Source organism: Panthera onca, chromosome C1 (assembly GCF_046562875.1).
Source record: "Panthera onca isolate mPanOnc1 chromosome C1, mPanOnc1 haplotype 2, whole genome shotgun sequence".
Classification (NCBI taxonomy): domain Eukaryota; kingdom Metazoa; phylum Chordata; class Mammalia; order Carnivora; family Felidae; genus Panthera; species Panthera onca.
In genome coordinates, this window is record NC_138346.1 from 79359435 (window position 1) to 79383742 (window position 24308).

Genomic DNA, 24308 nt, shown 5'->3' on the forward strand with positions numbered 1-24308 from the left:
ATTTTTAACTGTCTGAAAGGTAGGATGGAAAGGAAAAGAAGAAGGGGATTTTTTAAAATTTCACAAAGAGAAAGTGAATGGCTTAATTACTACTTTCAAGAATGAAGCATCTGAGGTTCTTCCTCAATTTTCAGGCCCAGAAAGAGGAAGTTCATTTGATTGTAACAGCAGAGATTTGTTTTGAGTCGGGTAAAGTTGCTGCATCAAGCATTTATACACATTGCTGAAGATGGTTTTAGTAGAAATAGGATTGAAATGTCAACGCCAAGTGTTGCATATGGTCTGATGGCACAGCAGAGGATCTAGAGATAAAAGGAAGATTTCAACAGCAGCCAAAGTAATAGCCAGAGAAAGAGACTCGGTGCTGGAGAGCTCTGATTTATGGCAGAGTTGATAGAAGATAGACAGTAAAGGTGGGAGTAGCAGAGTGGACTTGCTTTCAGATAATAAGAGGACAGTGCTGCAGAAAAACCAGTAATGAATTTATTAGTTGAGGGTATGTAGAGACTTTGATAAGGAAGAAGCCATGTGCTTGTAGCTTCACGCCGACTCTGACACATCTGCTGTGTGGGAAATAGCCTTACATTTTGAGCTATGACAATCTGCTGTATTATGTTTTACCAATTAATAAAGAGAGTGAAAACAACAAATAGTCTTTAACTGAAACCAGCCAAGAGAACAATTACACAGAAGGCTATAGCACAGTGATACAGCATAAACAGTATGTTCTAATGAAAACCTACTCAGTGTGTCATTGGCTATGAATGTAGTAGGTTAGACAAAATAGTCAAGAGAAAGTCTTATTATTTTCCAGAAAAAGCAAAAAATGGATCCATTGGCTAAGAGGCTTTCTTCAGTACTGTTTTCCAGATCCTGGTCAGACAGTAATTCAACAAATTGGATTAAAGTCCAGTAGCTTGATTGTTACAAAATCATATACTTGCCCATTTTTGATACCTTAGAAATTATTTGGGTCCGTTGAGAGCTGCTTATTGGACAGTTTTATCGCCATGATTGCTACTGTAGGGCCTAACTGTAATACGCGGAAGAAAAATGAAAAGCATAGTACCAAATAGTTCCTGAGGAACCCTCGTCCATGTGCATATCCACACGTGGTGACAGTGCCTGTGCACAGATCGTAAATTAGATGAGCCTAACCAGCTGGTACGATGGCATCAGCCTGGTGAACACACAGGGTTCACAACGATGTAGAACTTTTCTCTCTTCATTTTCTACCACAAACATTCATTGGGGATCATCCTTTGGGATGAGGTTTGTTCAGCTGGTTGAATATACCATTCATAGAACAGCAGGCAGTCAAACCAACTGCCATTTGTTGAACTATGCTAATTGTTTCAAATTCCAATAAAATTGCTGGCTTTAGGCATTTTGATGACTAGATCAGATCAGCTCTATGGCAATTACTGAACACTTTGTAATCGACATGATCGTGGCCAAAAATCCTAAATGAACATCCTGTAATCTATATAGATAAAATCTAAAGTTAAAGGAAGTTATTAGCCAAAGGCCACTCGAAGGAAAAAAGGGTTTGAGGGACACTTAGGTGGCTCAGTCAGTTAAGCATCTGACTCTTGATTTTGGCTCTGGTCATGAACTCATGGTTCCTGAGTTCGAGCTCTGTGTCAGGACTCTGCACTGGGGGGTGGAGCCTGTTTGAGATTCTCTCTCTCCCTCTCCCTCTGCCCTTCTGCCTCTCACACTCCCTCACTCTCTCTCTCTTTCCAAAATAAAAATAAAGGGAGGGGGAATACTTTTTTAAAAAGGGTTTGAGGAAGAATTTGAAGAAACGAGGCTGAGAATACAACTTAGGAGACTCAGAGAGGTAATGTTTGTTCATAAACAGCAATGGGAACCCTTGATGCTATCAACAGAGCAGCCAAGTCATGGCAGAATCAAAACACCTTTTAACTGCCGTCAACAAATGGAAAAGAACAACACAGCACCTTCTGTTTCAAAGTCAATATCACCCTCTTATCATCTCCTTCTACCATTCTCTCTCTTCAGGTGGAGACTCATCAGTGGTCAAACACTAGAGATAAGTAATTGAACACTTTAATGCCAAACATGAATACTTAAATTAGCAGGTTTTGATTACAACACGTCTGACCTGATTCTCCTCCCCTGAAAGTCTATATAAATTCCATGGACTCCGGTGGTAGGAGAGTTTATGGTAGACTGTTTTTTTTTTTTTTTTGAGGACAGAATATAAAGAAACTGTCCCCTTCAAGTCTTCAAATCTGCAGTAATTGTCTTTTATATATTAGGTTAACAAAGCACTTTTGTATATTACCTCGTTTGCCCCTACTGGCAGTCCCAGAAGATAGTTTGGCAAAGCTGCTATCACTATTTTATTTTATTTTATTTTATTATTTTTTTTCTAAATATAATTTATTGTCAAGTTAGCTAACATACAGTGTATACAGTGTGCTCTTGGCTTCAGGAGTAGATTCCCATGATTCATCACTTGTATACAACACCCAATGCTCATCACAACAAGTGCCCTCCTCAATGCCCATCACCCATTTTCCCCTCCCCCTGTTACCCCCCCTTAAACCTTCAGTTTGCCTCCCTCTCTGTTTAAAACTATTTTTTCCCTTCCCTTCTCCCATGGTTTTCTGTCAAGTTTCTCAGATTCCACATATGAGTGAAAACATATGATATCTGTCTTTCTCTGACTTATTTCACTTAGCATAATACCCTGCAGTTCCATCCACATTATTACAAATGGCAGGATTTCATTCTTTCTCATTGCCAAGTAGTATTCCATTGTACATGTAAATCACAACTTCTTTATCCATTCATCAGTTGATGGACATTGGGGCTCTTTCCATAATTTGGCTGTTGTTGATAGAGCTGCTATAATCATTGGGGTACATGTGTCCTATGAATCAGCACTCCTGTATCCTTTGAATAAATTCCTAGTAGTACTATTGCTGGGTCATAGGGTAGTTCTATTTTTAATTTTTTGAGGAATCTCCACACTGTTTCCAGAGTGTCTGCACCAGTTTGCATTCCCACCAGCAGTGCAAAAGAGATCCTCTTTCTCCACATCCTCACCAACATCCGTTGTTTCCTGAGTTGTTAATTTTAGCTATTTTGACCAGTATCACCATTTTGTTGATTAGGATTCTGATGCTAATCTGACTTGTCCATGGTCACACAACCAGCAAGAGCAAGATCCAGGAAGAATACTCAGGTCTATGTAGGCCCTCCATCCCAATTCTCTTGACAGTGCACTGTTCTGTTCTTTGGAATACTCTTCTCTATGAATACTAGGAGTTATTTTTTTTTAATTAATGTACTAACAGTGTTGCATATTAGATGTAGCAAAGATAGAACATAGAAGGACCTTATAGCCATTCTGAACCAATATGGAAATAACAATTATTTTTGAATGGATATGTTATAACTGAAAGTAATATCTTTTCTCAAAAAACTAATACTCATAGGTCATGATAGATTGGGGCAATTCTGATGAATTCGAAAACAGAAATAAAGAACAGGTAGGGTTCAGATTTGCTAGAGTTAGAGAACAATTTTTGCTAGTTTTCAGTGACATTTGCTACTAAACCCAGTTTGCTGAGGAGCTGAACTTCTGTTAGCATTAATCGACCAGCCAGTAACTACTAACACTATGTCACAGAAAAGTTTCCTAGGGAACTTCGTAAAAACATACATCAAACAAGATGCGTGGAAGTACTGGAGGGAATGAGTACAGCAAGAAAAGAAGTGGAAAGGGCATTTTTTTAAGTTAAAAAAAGTAATAAAAATATATAACTAGTATATAAAAATATAAAAATATATAGTATATAAAATATTTTTTAAGTATATAAAACTAAAAAAAGTATATAAACTAGAAGTATTCAATTATATTTCTGGAGAGTCTTTTACAAAAAAGAAGTTTGGGTTTGGTTTTTTATTTTGATAATAGTAAGCATCTTTGCAGTAGAAAACAGAAAACTCTGCTTTGTCTTACTGAAGGGTTTCTGGGGCTGTGTCTATCTTGTCCTGAGCTCCTTCATGCATGCATGTGTACTTTTATTAAGAAATAACTTGTATTGGGGTGCCTGGGTGGCTCAGTCAGTTAAGCTTTCCATTTCGGCTCAAGTCATGATCTCACGGTTTGTGGGTTTGAGCCCCGCATCAGGCTCTGTGATGATAGCTCAGAGCCTGGCGCCTGCTTCAGATTCTGTGTCTCCACCTCCGTCTGCCCCTCCCATCCTCATGCTCTGTCTCTATCTCAAAAAATATAAAATAAAATAAAATAAACATTAAAAAATTTTAAAAAGAAATAACTTGTATTAACAAGTTCGCTGGTATTTTGGTGACAAATAAAACAAGAAAAAGAACCCTGTATTGTCCATACCTTTTTCTGTTTGGAGAATATATGAAGCAGATGTGTGTGTGTCTTACTGTTTTGTTTGTTTGCTTGCTTTTTTGTAAAACTTGTAAAAACTTATAAAACTCTATATGTGATGGTATGGTGGTAATCCTTTCAAATTTTAAGAACCAAGACTCACTATTTGGCTTGTATAGAACTACAAATTTTGATCTCCCATAAGCAGAATAGACTTTTTGGGCCCTTCAAAAGTCTTTATTTTAGAAAGTTGAATTCTATTCCTAATTTAACCCATTCGTCTCCAGTCATGTATTTGAATTGCTCTGGAACTTGACTGTATGTTTCTAACCAACAACTCTGTCCTTAAAACAACAAACAAACAAACACACAAAAATAAATGAGCAATCTCTATTCTGTAAATTAAAGAAGCTGTGAACACAGGATGCCTATGAGATTTCATACTTCAAGTTGCAAAAGCCAACTGAGTAATGCAGACTCAGACATGGGGTTCCCTTGAATTTAAGCTCACTAAAGTCCTGACCACTTCTCTGCACATGGCCAAGATCGATTGCATCTGCACTTGATGATTTGGCTTACATCTGGGGATGTGGGGTTGCTGGAGAAGAAAACTGAAGCTCTGTGAGACTTATCATCACTCAGGTGACTAAGGATTGGCCTGGTGCTTGGGGGCCTGTGTTTCAGGTCTTCTTAGTCTCTAACTAATCATGTGGAACTTCCTCTCTGTGTCTCAGTTTTCTTGGTAAAATGAAGCAGTTGTACTTGACCAGTGTTTTCCAATGTCTTTTAGCAGTTGGGCAGCTTTTTACAAGGAAATCATATATAAAGCCCCAATGTAGAAAACAGAAATGCAGAGGCGTTTGCCTGACATGGAAGGTAGGAAAGCTGGAGGTCTGCCAACTCAGCCTCCCCTTGGTGTTCTCGGTGGCCCAGAGGTATTTCACAAAACTCTTGGTTTCTGTACAAGATAATATGAAGATGACTCCAATAATTTATTAGTGACTAAAAATTCTAAAAACATTAAGAATTTAAAACTCACTGACCATCTACAGCATGTAAATACAATACAATGACACAAGAAGGTGCTTTGCGTTAAAATGGTATCAGAACTTTTAGATAGCATGTATAGCTTTAAAGAACCATTTGTGACAAGGAATACTTTAAATTTTCCTTAAGGCTTTGGGTCACTGAAGTCAGGTGAAGAGTCTCCTGAGAGTGCTGATAGTATACCAAAACTATGACTCAGTAATTGATATCAACTCTACCTCTTCCCTGCACCAGTCGCCAAAGGAATATAAAAATGAAGGCAAATGGGTGCACTGAGCAAAAAAGGAAGGGGCACTACTCTCTTGTCTCCATTCCAGAACTCTGCCAAAGCTCTGAAAATGAGAATGGGGAAAGGTCCATGGTGGCAGTAACTGGCTTAGAGAGGCAAGCTTTGCATTCTACAGGTAGATAATAACCTGAAATTCATCAGTCACGGTTTAAAATAAAGAATTTTAAGGCTGTAAATTCCAGAGATTCTTATTTGATAAATCATATGCATATGGACTCCTCTCTTTGTTCATCTGCAACTTCTTAGCTTTATTCTTCTCTTGTGTAACTGCAGGAAACTTTCTGACTTGCCAAAATCCTGGCGCAATCCTCACATTGCCCTCAACTATAGTGTCTTATGTCTTTCCACTTTATGCATTCAAAGTCCTAAGCAAATATGCTGACGGATCTTGTGCAGGCAGAATAGAAGTCATATTTTCCATATTCTTCGAAATGAAACATTCCTTTGGGCTCGTGGAGAGATGCTTCTTGTATCATGAATTAACTGTTAGGCATCAGGAATACAACATCACTACCAACTGGTTGAGTGTTGATGAAAATGAACAGGGTTTTCCCCTCTGGTTGATATGCCTGGGCAGAACATTTGTAGTTCCTGAAGGTCTTATTCAAGAGCAAATCAACTGTGAATTGTAGGGAAATTGTATTGATGCTTCCTAGAAAGAGCATGTTTATTCACATATTTTGATTCCCTCCTGGTGTGGTGTGCGTTATAAAGAGAATTTGACAAGCTAGACAGTAGTGGAGGAAGAGCTTTGTTTTTAACCACAGGTTTGCTTTTTGTTTTGGTTAAATAGCCAGAACCTTCCTCCATTATACCTGACTTATATTTTTAATACTAGCCAAAGCCTATTTAAAATACTTGTGGCGATGTTTATTATACCGTGGTTGCAATGCAGTATGTAAAGTGGTTACTAAATACTGTGGTTATAAATCACTTGAGAGCCCCATAACATTTCTACTGGCTTGTTCTGTTCTGTGTTCCTATTCATAGGATATCAATAACAAGAGTGACAGCTGACATTTCTCTTGCTAAGAGGTCTGTCCTAAATAATCCCAGCAAGCGAGCAATAATTGAACGTTCGAACACTCGGTCCAGCTTAGGTAAGATGTTCAAATATGGTACTTCTCCAAGCTGTGTTTTTGGAGTGGGATGACACATGTTTCATTTGTGAATGTCTTTTCCAGTCTTCTCCCCATTCTGAATGGGGAAGTGCTGATTAACTGAAGAGAATGCTCTCATGGAAAAGAAGGGAGCAGACTCCTTCAACAGCCAGAGCCTCCTCTGTCTCAGCTCTAGTCAATCAGTTAATCCGTAGTCTGGTGGGAAGAACCCTCATTGGGCTCCCCTGGTCTGCTACTGCCTAACCACGTGAAAGCACCCATCTCTACTCTGCCCAAGTTTCTCAGTGATGCTAATGATATGCCATACCTGAGTCGCAGCTGACATGAAAAGAAATGAGATGTTCAACTTTCTCAGATCTTTAGAAGAAAGCTAGCTAACGGTGTCTTAGTATAGCTTCTGCTGCTAGCTGGTAGTATCCAGAACAGTCACATCTTTAAGTGGAAATAGCAATGAGCATTAATAACATGTAGGGAGTTTAAATGTGTCTTTCCTGGAGCACTAGTTAGAAAGAATTATGAAATTCACCATGATGGAAAATGGAAGAACACCTTATATTGTTAGCTACATAACACCATGTTATGAGCAGGGCTGTGGAAGATGGAATTACCATCCACAGAAACAAGTCCACACTGCTGGGCAATCACGACATTCATCTCAAAAGCCTGTTTGTGGTTTCTATGATTTCCAAGAGTGGTGCAGTCCACTTACAACTTTCTAGGAGTCTCTTTTGCATTCACATTCTGAGGGCAGTTTGTTTTGCTACCTCCTCCCTCATGGGCAGAGTGGGAAAGTTAAGGGTCTTCTCTGTCACTATATTTTCTTTAACTACTGAGATGATAATAGAAAACAAAAAAATTCCAAGATCGCTTGCATGCCTAAACGTCCCTTCAAGAATTCATTGAAGGCTATACCTTGACCCTGCACCAAGAATTGTACAGATTGCAAAGAGGCTACAAAGTATCACCTGTATATTCCTAGCATGGGATTGGCACATGGTAATTGTTCAATAAATGTCTGCTGCATGGTTGCTTTATAAAAAGAATGTTAAACATACCAAATGAATAGTTGTTTGTTCTTGTGAAGGCAGGAGCTTGGACATCAGTGGTTCTTTCCTTAGTTTTGTATTTAGATCCCTCACATGCTGAGTGAAACACTCTTAAAGAGACAGTAATTTTGACCTTGAGGTGGTAACAATGGAAGAGTTGATGATGATGAATCAGATTAGGTGACTAAAGTTAAATACTGTGAGAGACAAGGATGCCAAATTAGACTGAAGATTTCTTTTTTTTTTTATGAATATAATTTATTGTCACATTGGCTTACATACAACACCCAGTGCTCATCCCAACAAGTGCCCTTCTCTATGCCCATCACCCATTTTCCCCTGGGTTTCCCCTGGGCTGCCACCCTCCCCCATCCACCCTCAGTTTGTTCTCTGTATTTAAGAGTCTCTTGTGGTTTGCCTCCCTCCCTCTCTGTTTGTAACTATTTTTCCCCCTTCCCTTCCCATGTGGTCTTCTGTTAAGTTTCTCAAGATCCACATATGAGTGAAAACATATGATATCTGTCCTTTTCTGACTGACTTATTTCACTCAGCATAATACCTTCCAGTTCCATCCACGTTGCTGCAAATAGCATGATTTCATTCCTTCCCATTGCCAAGTAGTATTCCATTGTATATATAAACCACATCTTCTTTATGCATTCAGCAGTTGATGGACATTTAGGCTCTTTCCATTATTTGGCTATTGTTGAAAGTACTGCTAAAAACATTGGGGTACAAGTGCCCCTATGTGTCAGCACTCCTATATATATATATCCTTTGGGTAAATTCCTAGTAGTGCTATCGCTGGGTCATAGGGTAGTTCTATATTTAATTTTTTGAGGAACCTCCACACTGTTTTCCAGAGCAGCTGCACCAGTTTGCACTCTCACCAGCAGTGCAAGAAGGTTCCCTTTTCTCCACATCCTCACCAGCATTTGTTGTTTTCTGATTTGCTCATTTCAGCTACTCTAACCGGTGTGAAGTGATATCTCAGTGTGGCTTTGATTTGTGTTTCCCTGATGATGAGTGATGTTGAGCATCTTTTCGTGTGTCTGTTGGCCATCTGGATGTCTTCTTTGGAAAAGTTAGACTGAAGATTTCTCGAACAAGCATCTGTTGTCTGTTCTTCCCTCTTCCACTCTCCTCACTCCACAAAGTGCCTTTGACTTTTAATTACTTCTTCTTCTGATAAATAATGAGAGGCTAAAAAACACTTAGATGCATAAGTGAGGTTGCCTGACTCTCACCATCTATACCAGCCAAGGGTTTCATGGACATTCTTTGAAGTCATTCTGTGTAATCTAGTCACCTGTTTCAGTCAGTGGAGTGGAGCTAGTGTAAATATTGATGAAGAAACAAGGCAGTGTCAGTTCACTGGTTTTTTCCTTTGCTTTGTAAATTCATATACCTATAGCCATTGGAATTAATTTAATGGAAATCTATTATGATAATCCCTATGTGAGCCACTTATGTCCATTTGCCTGCTTGTTAATGCACATTTGTAGATTTCCCCATCACATGGTTATTGTTATATGCCACAAATTATGCCAGACTTAGTAAGTACAAACATAACTAAAGACAAAGTGTCTTACCTATAAGCCAACAGAAAGAAGGGACAGGTGGTTAAAATACTGTCTGATAATAGATTTATGAACAAAAAGCTAGGGGTATAAAGAAAGAAGGGTAGGGGTAAGAGGTGAAAGAGAAGAGTTCGAAGAAGTTATATTTGAGCTGGTTCTTCATGGAAGACAAGAATGTCCAAAGGCATCAACATGTAAAAAACACTGTGTAGGTGATAAACAAATAGTTTGTGCACAGCATACTTAAAAAAAGAGAGTGGGTGGCATGGTTTGAGAGCAACAGGGAAAGAGGCTGAAAAAGTAGGCTGAGGCTAGTATGTTAGGGCTCTAGTATGCCTTGCTAAAGAAACCTCCTCCAAGGTAGATTCTATGAAATGTGGGTTCTAAAAGATACTAATAGTTGTTACATCCAAACATTTTCCTCAGTCAGATAAATTTGGAAATTTGGATTAAACAATTGGCAGATTTCTTTACTGCAAGACTTCGAAGAGCCATTAAGATACAAAGGGTAATACATGTTTGAAATTCCAAAAGAAATTATTATAGCCTGCAAAAAAAAAAAAAAAATCTCTTTTTCCCCTTAGGATATCTTATGGGATTAGTGTTCCAGGGTATTCACTTTGGGCAATGTTGTTTTGAACCCAAAGGAGCCATTGAAGTAGTTTAAGCATTTGGATATAAGAAAGATCACAGGTGTCAGAGATGCTAGAGAGAGGTGGATCTAGATCAGTCGTGGTCAAGTTATAGAAGTGTTCATTGAGGTCCCTCCAGCATCATAGTCCAAATTTCTCAGAGCCCCATTTGTCTGTAGTAAGATCATGGTGAAACTTTGGAACCTTCTGAGAATCAGCATGGAAAGTCAGGATTGCTGGGCTTGCTCCAAGTTTTTAAGAAAATGAGCTATGTAGATACATATGCCATTCTCTTTCTCAGACAGTTTAGGTATTGAATTCTATATACCTATTATCCACATAGGGACCCACTCTAGTATATAGTGTGGCCGTCTGCAGCCTCCTGGCTTGCTTGCCTGAGCACCTCTCCACTTGTGCTGGAATGCCATTGCCTAAGAGTTTTGTGTTGCCTAAGCTGTGGATGTGCTTGCCCTCCGCACAGGTCAAAAACCACACTTATCTCATTGCTGGTGTAGAGTAAATAAGGCCCAGGCATTTCTGAGTTATTTACACAGTGTGTCTCAAGGGTTCTTTATACCAGAGCAGTCCAGTTTGCCTCACTGCCATTTTGCTACTTGAGAGAATGTTGTATTCAGATTTGAAACTTAAAACAATGCAGACTTGTTCTATAACAGTCCTGGCCAGGAGTTACCTTAAACCAGTGTCAATTTAATGACAACAACAAATGGAGAACACACCCCAACAGCCTGAGGCTGAAATCTACTACAATAAAAATAAAATTTATTTTCTGAACTTCTCTCATAAGAAAGATCTCTTTTTTTAAAAAGTGTTTTTGACATGTGAGAAAAAAGGGACGGGTATGTTATTTATTATTGACAAATGTACTAGGTGACTTCAGAAGAATTTTGCAAATAAGCCTAATTGTCCATATTCTTTACATAGATACCTTGAGAGCTAGTCACAGTTCAAAGTAACATGACATCTTTCAGACATTGAAATTGGATAATATGAACAATGATTGCTATGTTGACTCTCTAAATTCATATTTCTAATACAAATCATGCATTAAACATCAGTGATTTGGTGGGAAGTCAGAATTTTATGCTATTATGCAAAGCCCCCCAAATTAGAGTTACATGATAGTCTTGAACATCCATGATCCCACACACCTTGTCCGTATGTTTGGTTATGGCAGGTTTTGGCTTGTGGTGGGTGACATGAACTTGAATGTATACTGGATAAGCAAAACAAATCACGACATTGTGGTAGAAACTCTTCTAGAGTTATTTTTAGAGCAACATCACCTCTTACTTAGGCCATCTTTGAAGTTATTTAAATTAGGTAACTTGTTTGCTCTGTGTAATTTAAATGAGATTACAACATTGCTGGGTCATGCCTGTAATAAATAGGCCAAAAATAAAAACAAGTAAAAAGCAAAATAAGATCATCTCTCTGAAAATTAAGTAGTCTAATTCAGACTTTAGACATGACCCAATAAGTCAGATGATTTATAAAACATATGTGAAAAAGTTTTTTATGTTTTAGAAAGACGTATTATGTTTTTATAGGTAATCTGCTTTGCTTTAAAAATAGCTAGAGTGGGGCGCCTGGGTGGCTCAGTCGGTTAAGCGGCCGACTTTGGCTCAGGTCACAATCTCACGATCCGTGAGTTCGAGCCCCACGTCGGGCTCTGTGCTGACAGCTCAGAGCCTGGAGCCTGTTTCAGATTCTGTGTCTCCCTCTCTCTCTGCCCCTCCCCTGTTCATGCTCTGTCTCTCTCTGTCTCAAAAATAAATAAACGTTAAAAAATTTTTTTTAAAAAAATAGCTAGAGTACTTCAGACAAATAACTAGATTTTTTTATTCGACCAGATTCACACAGAGATTTCAGTCACTTGGCTGTTTCAACCAATTGAATAGATTTGCATTCTCAAGGCATTGCAGCATTTATAATATAATTGGCCTTAGTTGTTTTTCTTTTTAATGCTGAAGATTATGCCTTAGAACAAGTGTACTGGCCCTAATACTTGAATTAAAGCATAGCAGTTTGTTAACGTTAAGTGTAGACCCAGAACATTTAACCCTGGATACAAAAATGTGCACATCAGTCAAAACAGATGAATTGTGGGATTTTTTTTAAAAACATATTCACAAAATATCAATATATAAATTCTTGCTTAGCTGGAATATTTCAGTATAATTTGCTTTCTATGCAATGTTGCTCTGCGTGTATTTCAATTCTTTCCTAATTGTGGTTTCAGCTTTTATAGCTAAAGTAAAAGTTCTTTGGAACAAAGCAATAATCAAAAACAACATAGCTATATAAGTAGCTGAATATCAGGGCAAGTGTAAGAAGTGAGTCAAGAGAGCCATCTCAATTTTTTTTCACCAATTTTTTGGTTTTATGAAAAACTCAACCCATCTCTCTCTCTTTAGGAAAGATCTTAAGTTAACAGAAGCATGACATTCAGAATGTTCTGTTGTGCAATATAGACAAACATCCAAATGGTTTTAAATGGTTTTACATATAAGAACTAATTAATAAAAATAACCGTGTCCTGTTGTTTATTATTTCTCCTTTTAGCGGAAGTGCAAAGTGAAATTGAAAGAATCTTTGAGTTGGCAAGATCTTTGCAACTGGTTGTTCTTGACGCAGACACCATCAATCACCCAGCACAACTTATAAAGACTTCTTTAGCGCCAATTATTGTTCATGTTAAAGTTTCATCTCCAAAGGTAATTACCTCATTTCTGCCTTAAGAATTAGAAGCTCATTTCTTTTGAAATAGTCTTTGCTCTGTGCTTTTTTTGTTCATGAGTAAGGAGAGTATCTTACTGAGGTCCTTTTTATTTTTTTAAATTTTATTTATTTATTTATTTATTTATTTATTTATTTTAATATATGAAATTTATTGTCAAATTGGTTTCCATACAACACCCAGTGCTCATCCCAAAAGATTCCCTCTTCAATACCCATCACCTACCCTCCCCGCCCTCCCACCCCCCATCAACCGTCATTTAGTTCTCAGTTTTTAAGAGTCTCTTATGCTTTGGCTCTCTCCCACTCTAACCTCTTTTTTTTTTTCCCTTCCCTTCCCCCATGGGTTTCTGTTAAGTTTCTCAGGATCCACATAAGAGTGAAAACATATGGTATCTGTCTTTGTATGGCTTATTTCACTTAGCATCACACTCTCCAGTTCCATCCATGTTGCTACAAAGGGCCATATTTCATTCTTTCTCATTGTCATGTGGTACTCCATTGTGTATATAAACCACAATTTCTTTATCCATTCATCAGTTGATGGACATTTAGGCTTTTTCCACAATTTGGCTATTGTTGAGAGTGTTGCTATAAACATTGGGGTACAAGTTGCCCCTATGGATCAGTACTCCTGTATCCCTTGGGTAAATTCCTAGCAGTGCTACTGCTGGGTCATAGGGTAGGTCTATTTTTAATTTTTTGAGGAACCTCCACACTGTTTTCCAGAGTGGCTGTACCAGTTTGCATTCCCACAACAGTGCAAGAGGGTTCCCGTTTCTCCACATTTGAGGCCCTTTTTAATGGGCGGTTTTTAATTCCTGTAGTCTGTACAGCTTCTAGAAATCCTAAGATAGCAAATAAAGAATAGCCATTGTTTTAAAGAAGTTCCCTGTCTGTTGTGGTTCCCCAACTGGGCAGTTATGCAAGAGCAAAATAGAAACAAAAGATTAAGAAAGGTGAGGAAAAGTAAAGTATGGCTTTTCAGAGACTTATGTTCTGTCCTAGTAAATGTCTTGAGTAGTATTGATTCTTGTAACACCTATCTTCTCTCCCCAGTTGAGAGAGTATGTAATTCAAGAAAGGAATCTACATTTATCGTGTATAGAGTCAAACATTACTGTATAGAATCTATTATGGAAAAGTAATTGATGTGTGTATATATATGCTTAGGTTGGCTTCTTTAAGGAATAAGATACGCTGTGATTAAACACAGTGGGATATCTGCCATGTGTCTTTATGCTGCAAAGGTAGATGATATTGTAATAAGTAATGTGAAATAGATATTCTAGAGAGGTACAAGCTTAATAATTAGTTTATTTTCAATGCCTCCAAGAGTGCAGTTTAGTGCTAAAATGCCAATTCAGCTTCCAACCAGTCATCTCTCACAGGTGGAGAATGTCTAGAGAAGCTGTGCCCTTCCCCAACCCCTCAGCTTTCCATCTCTCTGGGCACTGGTTCTGCACAGGATGGATTTGGGAATCCTGACCAAACCTGGGCCTTTGGAAAACCATTAGAATGGATTGAAATTGCCTTGACCACCTGGAGGTCTATTTGGCCCAGAACTGAAGGAGATTCAAGCATCCTTCACTGCAGTAGAATAGATTTCAACCTCCATCACCCCTGCTCCAGTCACCATGGGGTCATTAAGTGTAGGAACAGGGGTACCTATGGATATATGCACTGAGTTATCATAGAGCCTCACTGACTAGTACTGTTTTGGGGGAAGGACCCTGTTTCAGCTTAAAAAAGTAAGGGAGAGGGGAGTATATGGCAAATGCGGTTATAGCATTTATAGAACAGATATTCACTGGTTTATATGTAGCAATATGCCAGTGCAAATGTTTTGCCTAGATTTCTATCATAAAATCATTCTTATTAATGTAAAGTTAAACTGGAACACCTTAATAATTATCAGTGACCAAAAGAACCAAATATATAAGTGACTGATATTTATCTGACATTGAGATAGTGAACTAAAATATTACTCAACTGAATATGGATATAAATGACCTGGTACAGATCAGTTCCTCCACTTTTGCAGGGCTCTCTTTGAACTCTCTGGGTAAAATCTAGGGCGGGAACTCAAGATCCTACCAAGGCCTCACACGGAGCGAGAATAGGATGAACCTATCAAATCCACTATAACTGAGAGCCAGTGTAAGTGGGTGATGTCATTACAGAGTTTATATATATATATAGTTTTTCATATTGTATTTCTTCTCTATTAATACTCAGGGCTTAAACAGACTATTTAAAAGATCTTGTCTTTTTTTTTTAGTTTTCTTTTAACTTGTTGATTTATGTCTTCTTCTATCAGGTTTTACAGCGGTTGATTAAATCTAGAGGAAAGTCCCAAAGTAAACACTTAAATGTTCAACTGGTGGCAGCTGATAAACTTGCACAATGCCCCCCAGTAAGTACCATTGTGTTTAGTCATAATCATTCTTGCCTAGACAGGAGAGAGTGGTGGTTTTGTTGTTGTTGTTGTTTGTTTTCGTGTTACCATTGCCATTTTTGTTCTAGAATGATGGCAATGACATGTTGTCGTAAACATTAAGGTATTTTTCAAACAAACTGCTGCTGTCATGTTGGCTACATTCAGGCATCCAGAAACGGGGGGTGTCTGCCATGTAGTAAGAACTAAACCTAGTGTTCAGCGTCTGATGTCCTTGCCTGCTACCTTGATTACCTCGCAAACACTCAGCAAACTACTTAATCCAGTCATGCCGGCACTTTTATGAACAGAGAAGAAAAATAAAACATACTGATTTGACTTTTCTTTAACTTTTCTGCCAGGAAGTTCCAGTAGGCAGAAAAGATAGGACCTTGAAGGTTGAGAATTTATGGGAACAAGAAGAGCCCTGTGGTTATAGCAGATAAAGAAGTCAGGGTTAAGAAAAATGAAAAACCGTATTATAGCAACTCTACTCCTAGTGCCATTGCCAGAAAACAGCTGCTGAGTTGGAAGCCAAGAAAATGGCAGAGATTTTGCTGGGTGTTGGGGGACATAACTGCTATCATATGGGTCACCAGTGGCTGATCAGTGTCTACTCCTGCTCAGCTGATTTACTACTTCTGTGCCTGTGTTTGTCTAAAGGAAATAACTGTCTTTCCTACTGATTTGATTCACTAGATTTTTTCATATACTTGTGTAAGGATCATTTATGCTCTGTGGAAGCATAAAATCTAATTCAGATGTTTAGAGAGACAATACAGCATAGCTGTAAAAAGTATGGACTGTGGAGCCAAATTGCCTGTGTTCAAGTCCACACTAGTTATGTAATCTTCAGCAAGTATCTGCCTCACTGGGTTGGTATAAAGATTCAACGAGAGACTCTTAGCTCTTAGAACAGGGACTGGCACATACTAAGCACCATCTAGGTGTTTCTGTTATAATTATTGGATGTACTTTGCATTGTGCCATGCCTAACCTGTCAGGCTCTGTAAGGATCTGTCCCTGTCCGTTTTACTGTTTTATCTCAGTCCTTTATTATGGTAGGCCCACGGTAAATATTTTTTTTGACGAGTGAGTGAATGAAAGGCAATAAGAGTATGATGCATCCTTTTATTGGATAGGCCAGATACTGTGCTAGATGCTTTACATAGATTATCTCTAATCTTCACTGTTATCTAGTAAAGTAGGCAATATTATCCCCATTTGTAGATGAAGCGACTGAAGAGAGAGAGAGGTTAAATGATTTTACTAAGGTCACACAGCAAATTAGGATTAGATTAGATCTATCTGGTGTCAAAGCCAGTTTCCTGCCCTCACAGTCCCACCCACCTATATACACGCCTGGTTACCTGTCCACAGATAATTTGGATAGCTGGAGTGCTATGTTAAGAAGCCTCACTACACATGGCCTATGAACGAAGTCCACTTGCAAAATGGGATGTATGATTAAAACACTGCATGTATATTGAAGAATGTATTACCCAGCCCTGACTCTATAATCTTTCCCAGCTAAAGGATGTTAACCTTTATCGAACAGTTACCAAAAGCTAGGAACTATGCTATTGTTTCCAATTTTTAGAATAGTTTTATGTAGAGTTGTATCAATTTGGGTCTTCTGGGAAGCAGACACCTAAATGGAATTAGAACTGAAAATTGATTGGAGAAAATGCCTGAGAAAGGGGGCAGAACAAGGCAGGAGAGCCTTCTTTTTTTTTTTTTTTTTTTTATTTATTTTTGGGACAGAGAGAGACAGAGCATGAACGGGGGAGGGGCAGAGAGAGAGGGAGACACAGAATCGGAAACAGGCTCCAGGCTCCGAGCCATCAGCCCAGAGCCTGACGCGGGGCTCGAACTCACGGACCGCGAGATCGTGACCTGGCTGAAGTCGGACGCTTAACCGACTGCGCCACCCAGGCGCCCCGAGAGCCTTCTGATCAGATGTTAAGTCTGATCTCATGAAAGGAAAGGAGGAAGGAAGGAGAAATGGATAGAAGGAGCCTCAGACTGAGATGCAGATTTCTTGCATGTTTGTCACATGTTGGCAGAAATGTCCAGGCTCTAGTCCCCACGCTGTGCTCAGGGACTGGCTAGGAGCAGCCTGTGGAGAGCGTGGCCTTGGCTTGAATGCTGTAGTGGTTCTGGAAGGTGCCAAGGTCCCCTAACCCCCATCCCGGGGTTTCTGCTGACTTCACTCATCACAGCAAATTTTCCAGGAAATCTGAGAGTACTCTAGTAGATAACACTATCCCTGCTTTCTAGAAGGGAAAGAAGCTAAGTCCCTGACTAAGAAATTTGTTGGAGGTGACAATTAGTAAATGAGCCCCAAGATTCATCCCTAGATCTGTCTGACTCCAACAAAGCTCTGTTTTCCATGCCTCTCTACCTCTGCACAGAGCTGTGTAGTGCAGGTGAATCTTTGGCCCCAACTTTGCTGTGCAAGAAATATCTTCAGGGCAGAACAAAGACCTCACCTGGGCAGGGATGGGGGCTGGGGGTGGGGTAGGGCGGGGGTTGGTGAGGAAGTTGAGGGAGTTGTGGGGGGGAGTTCCAGTTCAGACAACCATTGGCCATGCCCATGTGGTCCTTAAGGATGGATATTCTGCTGCATCAAACCTCATCTGGAACAGAGAATCTTTGGTAAGGCAGGGAATCTTTAGATAAGCGCCTCCTCTCTGGGACATTGGCAGGAGAGTTCCTTTCTCTTCTATGTCTGGGGGAGAGGAGGTGTCTCCCTCTTTTCCCCTACTGTTGCTATTAACAGAACTTTCTCTTTGCTTTTGTTGTATCTAAAAGCATCCCCACCTTCTATTGTTTCCTGAGTCAGTTAGCAGAATCTCTCCAACCAATTTAGGCTTTTGGGAAACAAAACCCAGGAAGGGAAATGGAGAGCTGGCAATTTCCCGCCATAGCACCCCCTCCCCTGCCCCCCAGACAAGGAAGCCCAGACCCTGCCACCTGCATGAGTGGTAGAAAAGAAAAGGGGGAAATACAAAAGGAGAAACACAGATTAATACCTCAAAATTCGTTGATCATATCTACCTTCAGAAAGGTAGAAGGGTCTACGCTGTGCGGGCAGCCTAGTTCTGTGAGGTCCCTGAGGTGGCCCCAAGATCTGCAGAAGTTTTGGGAGCAGATCTGTGTTGACTAGAGAGCAGGTAGGTGTGTCTAATTTCACTGGACAGAGTGAGCAGACTCATCCACAAGGAGCAAGGCATTTTACAAGTCTACTCAAATGCAAATGCCAGGAAGAATGGGATGCCTTTCTAAGTACTGAGCTCCTAGTCTCTCACTGCATTCATTTGAAGGCAGGGTGGAGGTGGAGTGGCCTCTAGAAACAGATGTCAAGATGTGGGAGGAATCTCTTCTGGTGAAGGCTGAAGGATATGGTGTCTAAGACCCTTTTCAACTGCAAGACTGATTCTATCTAGATTTTGGAAGTAATCAGTGTAGAGATGTTAGTGAAACCATGAAGGCTATGGAGCCCAAGGAAGAGAAGAGTATTTTAAAAAAGCAGAGGGGCACCTGGGTGGCTCAGTGGGTTAAGCATCTGACTTCGGGTCAGGTCATGATCTCACGGTTCGTGAGTTTGAGCCCCGGGTCGGGCTCTGTGCTGATGGCTCGGAGCCTGGAGCCTGCTTTGGATTCTCTCTCTCTCTCTCTCTCTCTCTCTCTCTCTGCCCCTCTCTGCCCCTCTCTGCCCCTCCCCTGCTTGTGCTCTGTTTCTCTCTCTCTCTAAAAAATAAACATTTAAAAAATGTTTAAAAAAATTTTAAAAGCAAAAAATATGTCAAGTAAAGTGATATCCTCATTGTTTCAAAATGGCATTAAGATCATTCTTTTTGACACTCAAAAAGAATGAAATCTTGCCATTTGCAACTATGTGGATGGAACTGGAGGGTATTATGCTAAGTGAAATTAGTCAGTCAGAGAAAGACAAAAATCATCTGACTTCACTCATATGAGGACTTTAAGAGACAAAACAGATGAACATAAGGGAAGGGAAACAAAAATAATATAAAAACAGGGAGGGGGACAAAACAGAAGAGACTCATAAATATGGAGAACAAACTGAGAGTTGCTGGAGAGGTTGTGGGAGGGGGGATGGGCTAAATGGGTAAGGGGCACTAAGGAATCTACTCCTGAAATCATTGTTGCACGATATGCTAACTAATTTGGATGTAAATTTAAAAAAAATTAAAAACTGAATTAAAAAAAAGAAGCTAAACAAACAAACAAACAAACAAACAAAATGGCATTAAGATCAGATACTTCTACCGATGGTCCGTGAGCATGTCTGAGGACATAGTATCCACGTCACCGTATGGTTAAGTCAGACAAACTCAAATATTTGGTCATCTCAATTCCGTGTGGCTCACTTACAAGAATGACATTTAGCAAATATTATTCAAGCATTAGGCCTGTTACCTTGCTAGGTGCTAGGAATTCAAAGGCACGTGCCTGCCTTCAAGGACTGTATAATCTAATAAGATGACAGTTGGCTACAAAGAGGAGAAAACAGACTCAAATACAGAGAACAAACTGATGATTGCCAGAGGGGACGCAGGGGAAATAGGTGAAGGGAATTACAGGGTACAAACTTCCAGTTATAAATGAATATAAGCCATGGGGATGAAAAGTACAGCATAGGGAATATAGTCAATAATTTGTAATAACTTTTTATGGTGACAGATGGCAGCTAACACTTGTGGTGAGCATTCTGTAATGTATACAATTGTGGAATCAGTGTGTCCTGATAGGATATGTCAACTACACTTCACTTTTTAAAAAATAGATTGCAGTTGACTAAGTCAGCTCTCAGCAAACAATTTGGTAGATCATAATGTCCTTACAGATATTACTTCAGAAATGTCTTATAGATTAAAAGTGTTTTTTTTTTTTAAGTTTTATTTATTTAAGTAATTTCTACACCCAGCGCAGGGTTTGAAGTCATGACGCTGAGATCAAGAGCCACATGTTCTTCCACCTGAGCCAGCCAGGCATCCCAAAAGAGTGGTTTAGATCAGGGTTTCTCCAATTCAGCACTATTGACCGTTTAGGTTGGATAATTCTTTGTTATGGGAACCTGTCCTATGCGTTGTGGGATGTTTAGCAGCATCCCTGGCCAGCAACAACTTCCAAATTGTGACCACCAAAAATGTCTCGAGACATTTCCAAATGTCCTTTAGGGAAAAAAAAAAATCACTCCTGGTTGAGAACCACTGGTTTAGGCTAATATATACGTAAGTCTCGGTGAGTAATGTTTTAGAAGTCTTATTAGTAAGTGATTTCTTGAGATACGTTCTAGGTGAATTAAACTTGTTTCTTTTTAGTTTGATCTTTTTACGAGAATGAGTTTATTAATATTTATTCCTCATGACTATTAGAGAAAATACTTGTGTCCTATTAAAACTGAGGCATTTTAGGGGCGCCTGGGTGGCGCAGTCGGTTAAGCGTCCGACTTCAGCCAGGTCACGATCTCGCGGTCCGTGAGTTCGAGCCCCGCGTCAGGCTCTGGGCTGATGGCTCGGAGCCTGGAGCCTGTTTCTGATTCTGTGTCTCCCTCTCTCTCTGCCCCTCCCCCGTTCATGCTCTGTCTCTCTCTGTCCCAAAAAAAAAAAAAAAAAAAAAAGTTGAAAAAAAAAAAAAAACTGAGGCATTTTAGCTTCTGAGAGGGCTGAAAATTGAATAGTTGTGTATATGATGCATCTGTTACCTCTGAAATAGCTGGAACCAAGAAAATATAGGCGCATACTTAAGTGCAAATAATACCGTGAGGTCCCTTAGGACTTGTCCACATGTCAGGAATCTCACACAGCCTCAGGCACTTGGGAGACAGTCTTGCTCTATTATGTCTCAGCAGCAAAAGTTTTTTTAAGTTTATTTACTTAGAGAGAGGGAGATAGCATGGGCAGATGTGCGTGCACATGAGGGAGAGGGTCAGTGTGAGAGAAAGAGAGAGAGAATCCCAAGCAGGCTCCACACTGTGAGTGCTCAAACCCACAAACCGTGAGATCATGAGCCGAAATCCAGGGTGGGGCGCTCAACCGACTGAACCACCCAGACTCCCCTCTGCAGCAAATTCTTGTTTTATGTAATTGATCGGATAACCTGAAATATTAAACAAGCAGTCTGGATAAGTAAGGTTACTTTGTATTTAATATTTTCTAAACACTGTTTACATTATTAAACATGTTCATTTGATATTGTTTGAATAGCATTTGTAATGCTAAGAAGGAATTTTACACTAATGTTGGCACATGTGAAGAAAAATCTTTGGATTATAAAAACTAGTAGTAATTTAAAAATGTGTCTGCATTTGTCCCTACTTTACTTTAAGACCATGATTATAATTGTCACTGAAAGACTGGTGATCACTGTGTCATTTTAGTTCCTCTAGGAGAGTTTACAACTTGTTTAATTGGCCACTACATCTCCAATCTGAAAAGTCAGCAAATTATACTGGCAGAGTCGCACATTGCTAAGAAATTAAAGGCAGCAGTCTTTAGAAAGGGAAGTCTAAAATAGTGCTGAAAAAACTTAGCTCTCTGTAGCCAGAAAAATGAATCCTAGGCTCAGGGATTGTTGAAGCAGAAAGGAACCTTGAAAAGCAGCCAGTGTAGTATTTCCTGGAGTGTTTTCTTCCCAATATAATCTCCATGTGATGTCAGCAGGTGCTATGGGGAGAGTTCTGATACCAAAAATGTTTGAAGAAACAACTTATGTAAACAAAGATAAACTGATTTCTCTACTACAGTTGCCTTAATATGCTAATGAGTGTTTTATATCTCCATCAGGATAGTATACAGTGTTTCCCTTAAATTTTGACTGTGGAACCATTTTTCCACAGAGCATCCTATGGATCGAGTGTTTCGTGGAACACTTCTAGGGAAAGATTGATCTAGTCCAACCTCCTCATTTTTCAAAGGAGGGAACTGAGACCAAGAGAGGTGAATTGGCTTTCCAAAGAACATAAGACTTGGCCAAAGTCAGCATCAGATAGTAAATGGCAGCAAACTGGTTATTATATATCCTCCTGGAAAGAGAAGCTTGGGTTTCACAGGTGAAGATTCTCTCTCTCTCTCTTTTTTTTAAGTTTATTTATTTATTTTGAGAGAGAGATAGCATGAGTGGGGGAGGAGCAGAGATAAAGGGAGAAAGATAGAATCTCAAGCAGGGTCTGCACTGTCAGCACAGAGCCCAACATGGGGCTTGAACTCACAAAACCATGAGATCATGACCTGAGCCAAAATCAAGAGTCCAACACTCAGCCACCGGGCACCCTGGGGAAGCTTCTTTTAAGAGAGGGGTGAGCAAACTTTTTCAGTAAAGGCCAGAAGGCAAATATTTTTGGTTTTGTGGGCCCTATGGTCTTCTTCACAAAACTACTCAACTCTGCTTTGGTAGCAGGGAAGCAACCATACCCAATGTGTAAGTGAGTGCATGTGTTCCAGTGAAATTTTGTTTATAGAAGCAGGAGGCAGGCCTGTAGCCACCCTACCAAAGTTGCACCAAAGTCGCCACCCTTGTTCTGGGACAATGTTTTGTTTATCCATAACTGTGCAATAAACTTCCCTCAAACTTAGTGACTTCAAACAATGAGTATTTGGTGGTATTCAGCCCGTGGCTGACATGGTTCCTTAGTGGGGATGGCTGGAAGGCTGGGCTTAGCCAGCTCCTTCCTCTTTGTCTCCACATGGTTGCTGGGCCTTTCCATGGGCTCTCTCCCACAGGGATATAGGCTTCTTACATGGCAGCTCCCAGGGCTCTGAAAGCCAAACATTCCAATCTCTTAAGCTTAGATATTGGACTTAGATAATGGTACAGCGTCACTTCTACAGCATTCTGCCAGGCAAAGGAGTCACAGAAGCTGCGCAGATTCAAGGAGAGAGGACATAAATTCTCCATCTCAGTGCAGGGAGTGTCAAAAGAATATGTGGCCATGTTTAATCTGCCACAGACAGCTTTACTCTGGAAGAGGGAAGAAGTGCCTCATTGACTGCCCTGGATTCACAGAAGAAAACGTGGGATGTAGACAGAAGAGGGGCCAATGAACCTAGGACTCATTTTTTTTTTTAATATGACTGGCCTGAATTTGTAGTTGGAATATTCATGTATACACTACGTGATTAGATTTCATTTTGGTTTCACTGGGTATCGGTACCCTTGTCCTTTTCAGAGAAATTGAAAATAGTACATTTTAAGAAGGCCAAAGTTCGAACTGGCCCAGTACTGTGGTAATAAGAGCTACATAATACATGGTGAGAAAAGTAGACAGGCAGACAATTGAATATATAAATGAAATGTAATCCTTTAATCCTACTTAGTTACAAGCTGGCTTGTGTTACCATAAGATGACCCTGTGGCTCTCTGAGCTGGGTGATTTTTTTGAGCGTGTAAAACGACATTGATCGCTCTCTCTGCAAGAGGGGAACTCATCTCCTCACGGAGTCTTGCAAACCTCTAACATTACAGTCACCATAGGAATTCTCTTCTGTCACCCTTTATTTTCCACTGCTGAATAGACTCAGATTTATTCTATTAAATACAAGCACTCTGAAGTGAATAATGGTGCCCCGTATCCTTCATCATATTGCTATCATGGTAGTAATTTTCCACTGCCCTCTTCCAGCCACTTTATGTAAATTATTTAGAATCGTGTGGATTCATCCATCTATTTAAAGTACTGTCACCAGCGGTGCTTTCACTATTACAGAGCCTCTGGACATCCACAGTTTAATTCATAATACTGCTTTTGAAAAAGACAGTAATCAATTTGAGATGTCTCCTTCATGAAACAAGGCCACATAGGATCTAGTTCTCTCAATCCAAAGGAGACTTCTCTTGTTGTAGGGATTGTAGCCACCCAACTTAGATATATGGACTTAGGGATAGTTCACTCCCACCAGTGCTATAATTTAAAGCATTGGATTAATTTGAACGTAACAAAAACACTGGGTGCTTCTACAGACAGTAACACGGGTAGATGTTGCTATATTCTTT

The 24308-nt window shown here is 39.7% G+C and overlaps 1 protein-coding gene across 5 annotated transcripts in view; it reads left to right on the forward strand.

The window, feature by feature from the left end:
* The window catches only part of CACNB4 (calcium voltage-gated channel auxiliary subunit beta 4), a 256942-nt gene that overhangs the window by 219797 nt on the left and 12837 nt on the right, over positions 1-24308 (forward strand). For all 5 annotated transcript variants that reach the window (XM_078451292.2, XM_078451293.2, XM_078451295.2 and 2 more), the window contains 3 exons: positions 6705-6814; positions 12677-12828; positions 15171-15266. In XM_078451292.2, the coding sequence (XP_078307418.1) occupies positions 6705-6814; positions 12677-12828; positions 15171-15266 (358 nt within the window). The remainder of the gene's footprint in view (positions 1-6704; positions 6815-12676; positions 12829-15170; positions 15267-24308) is intronic.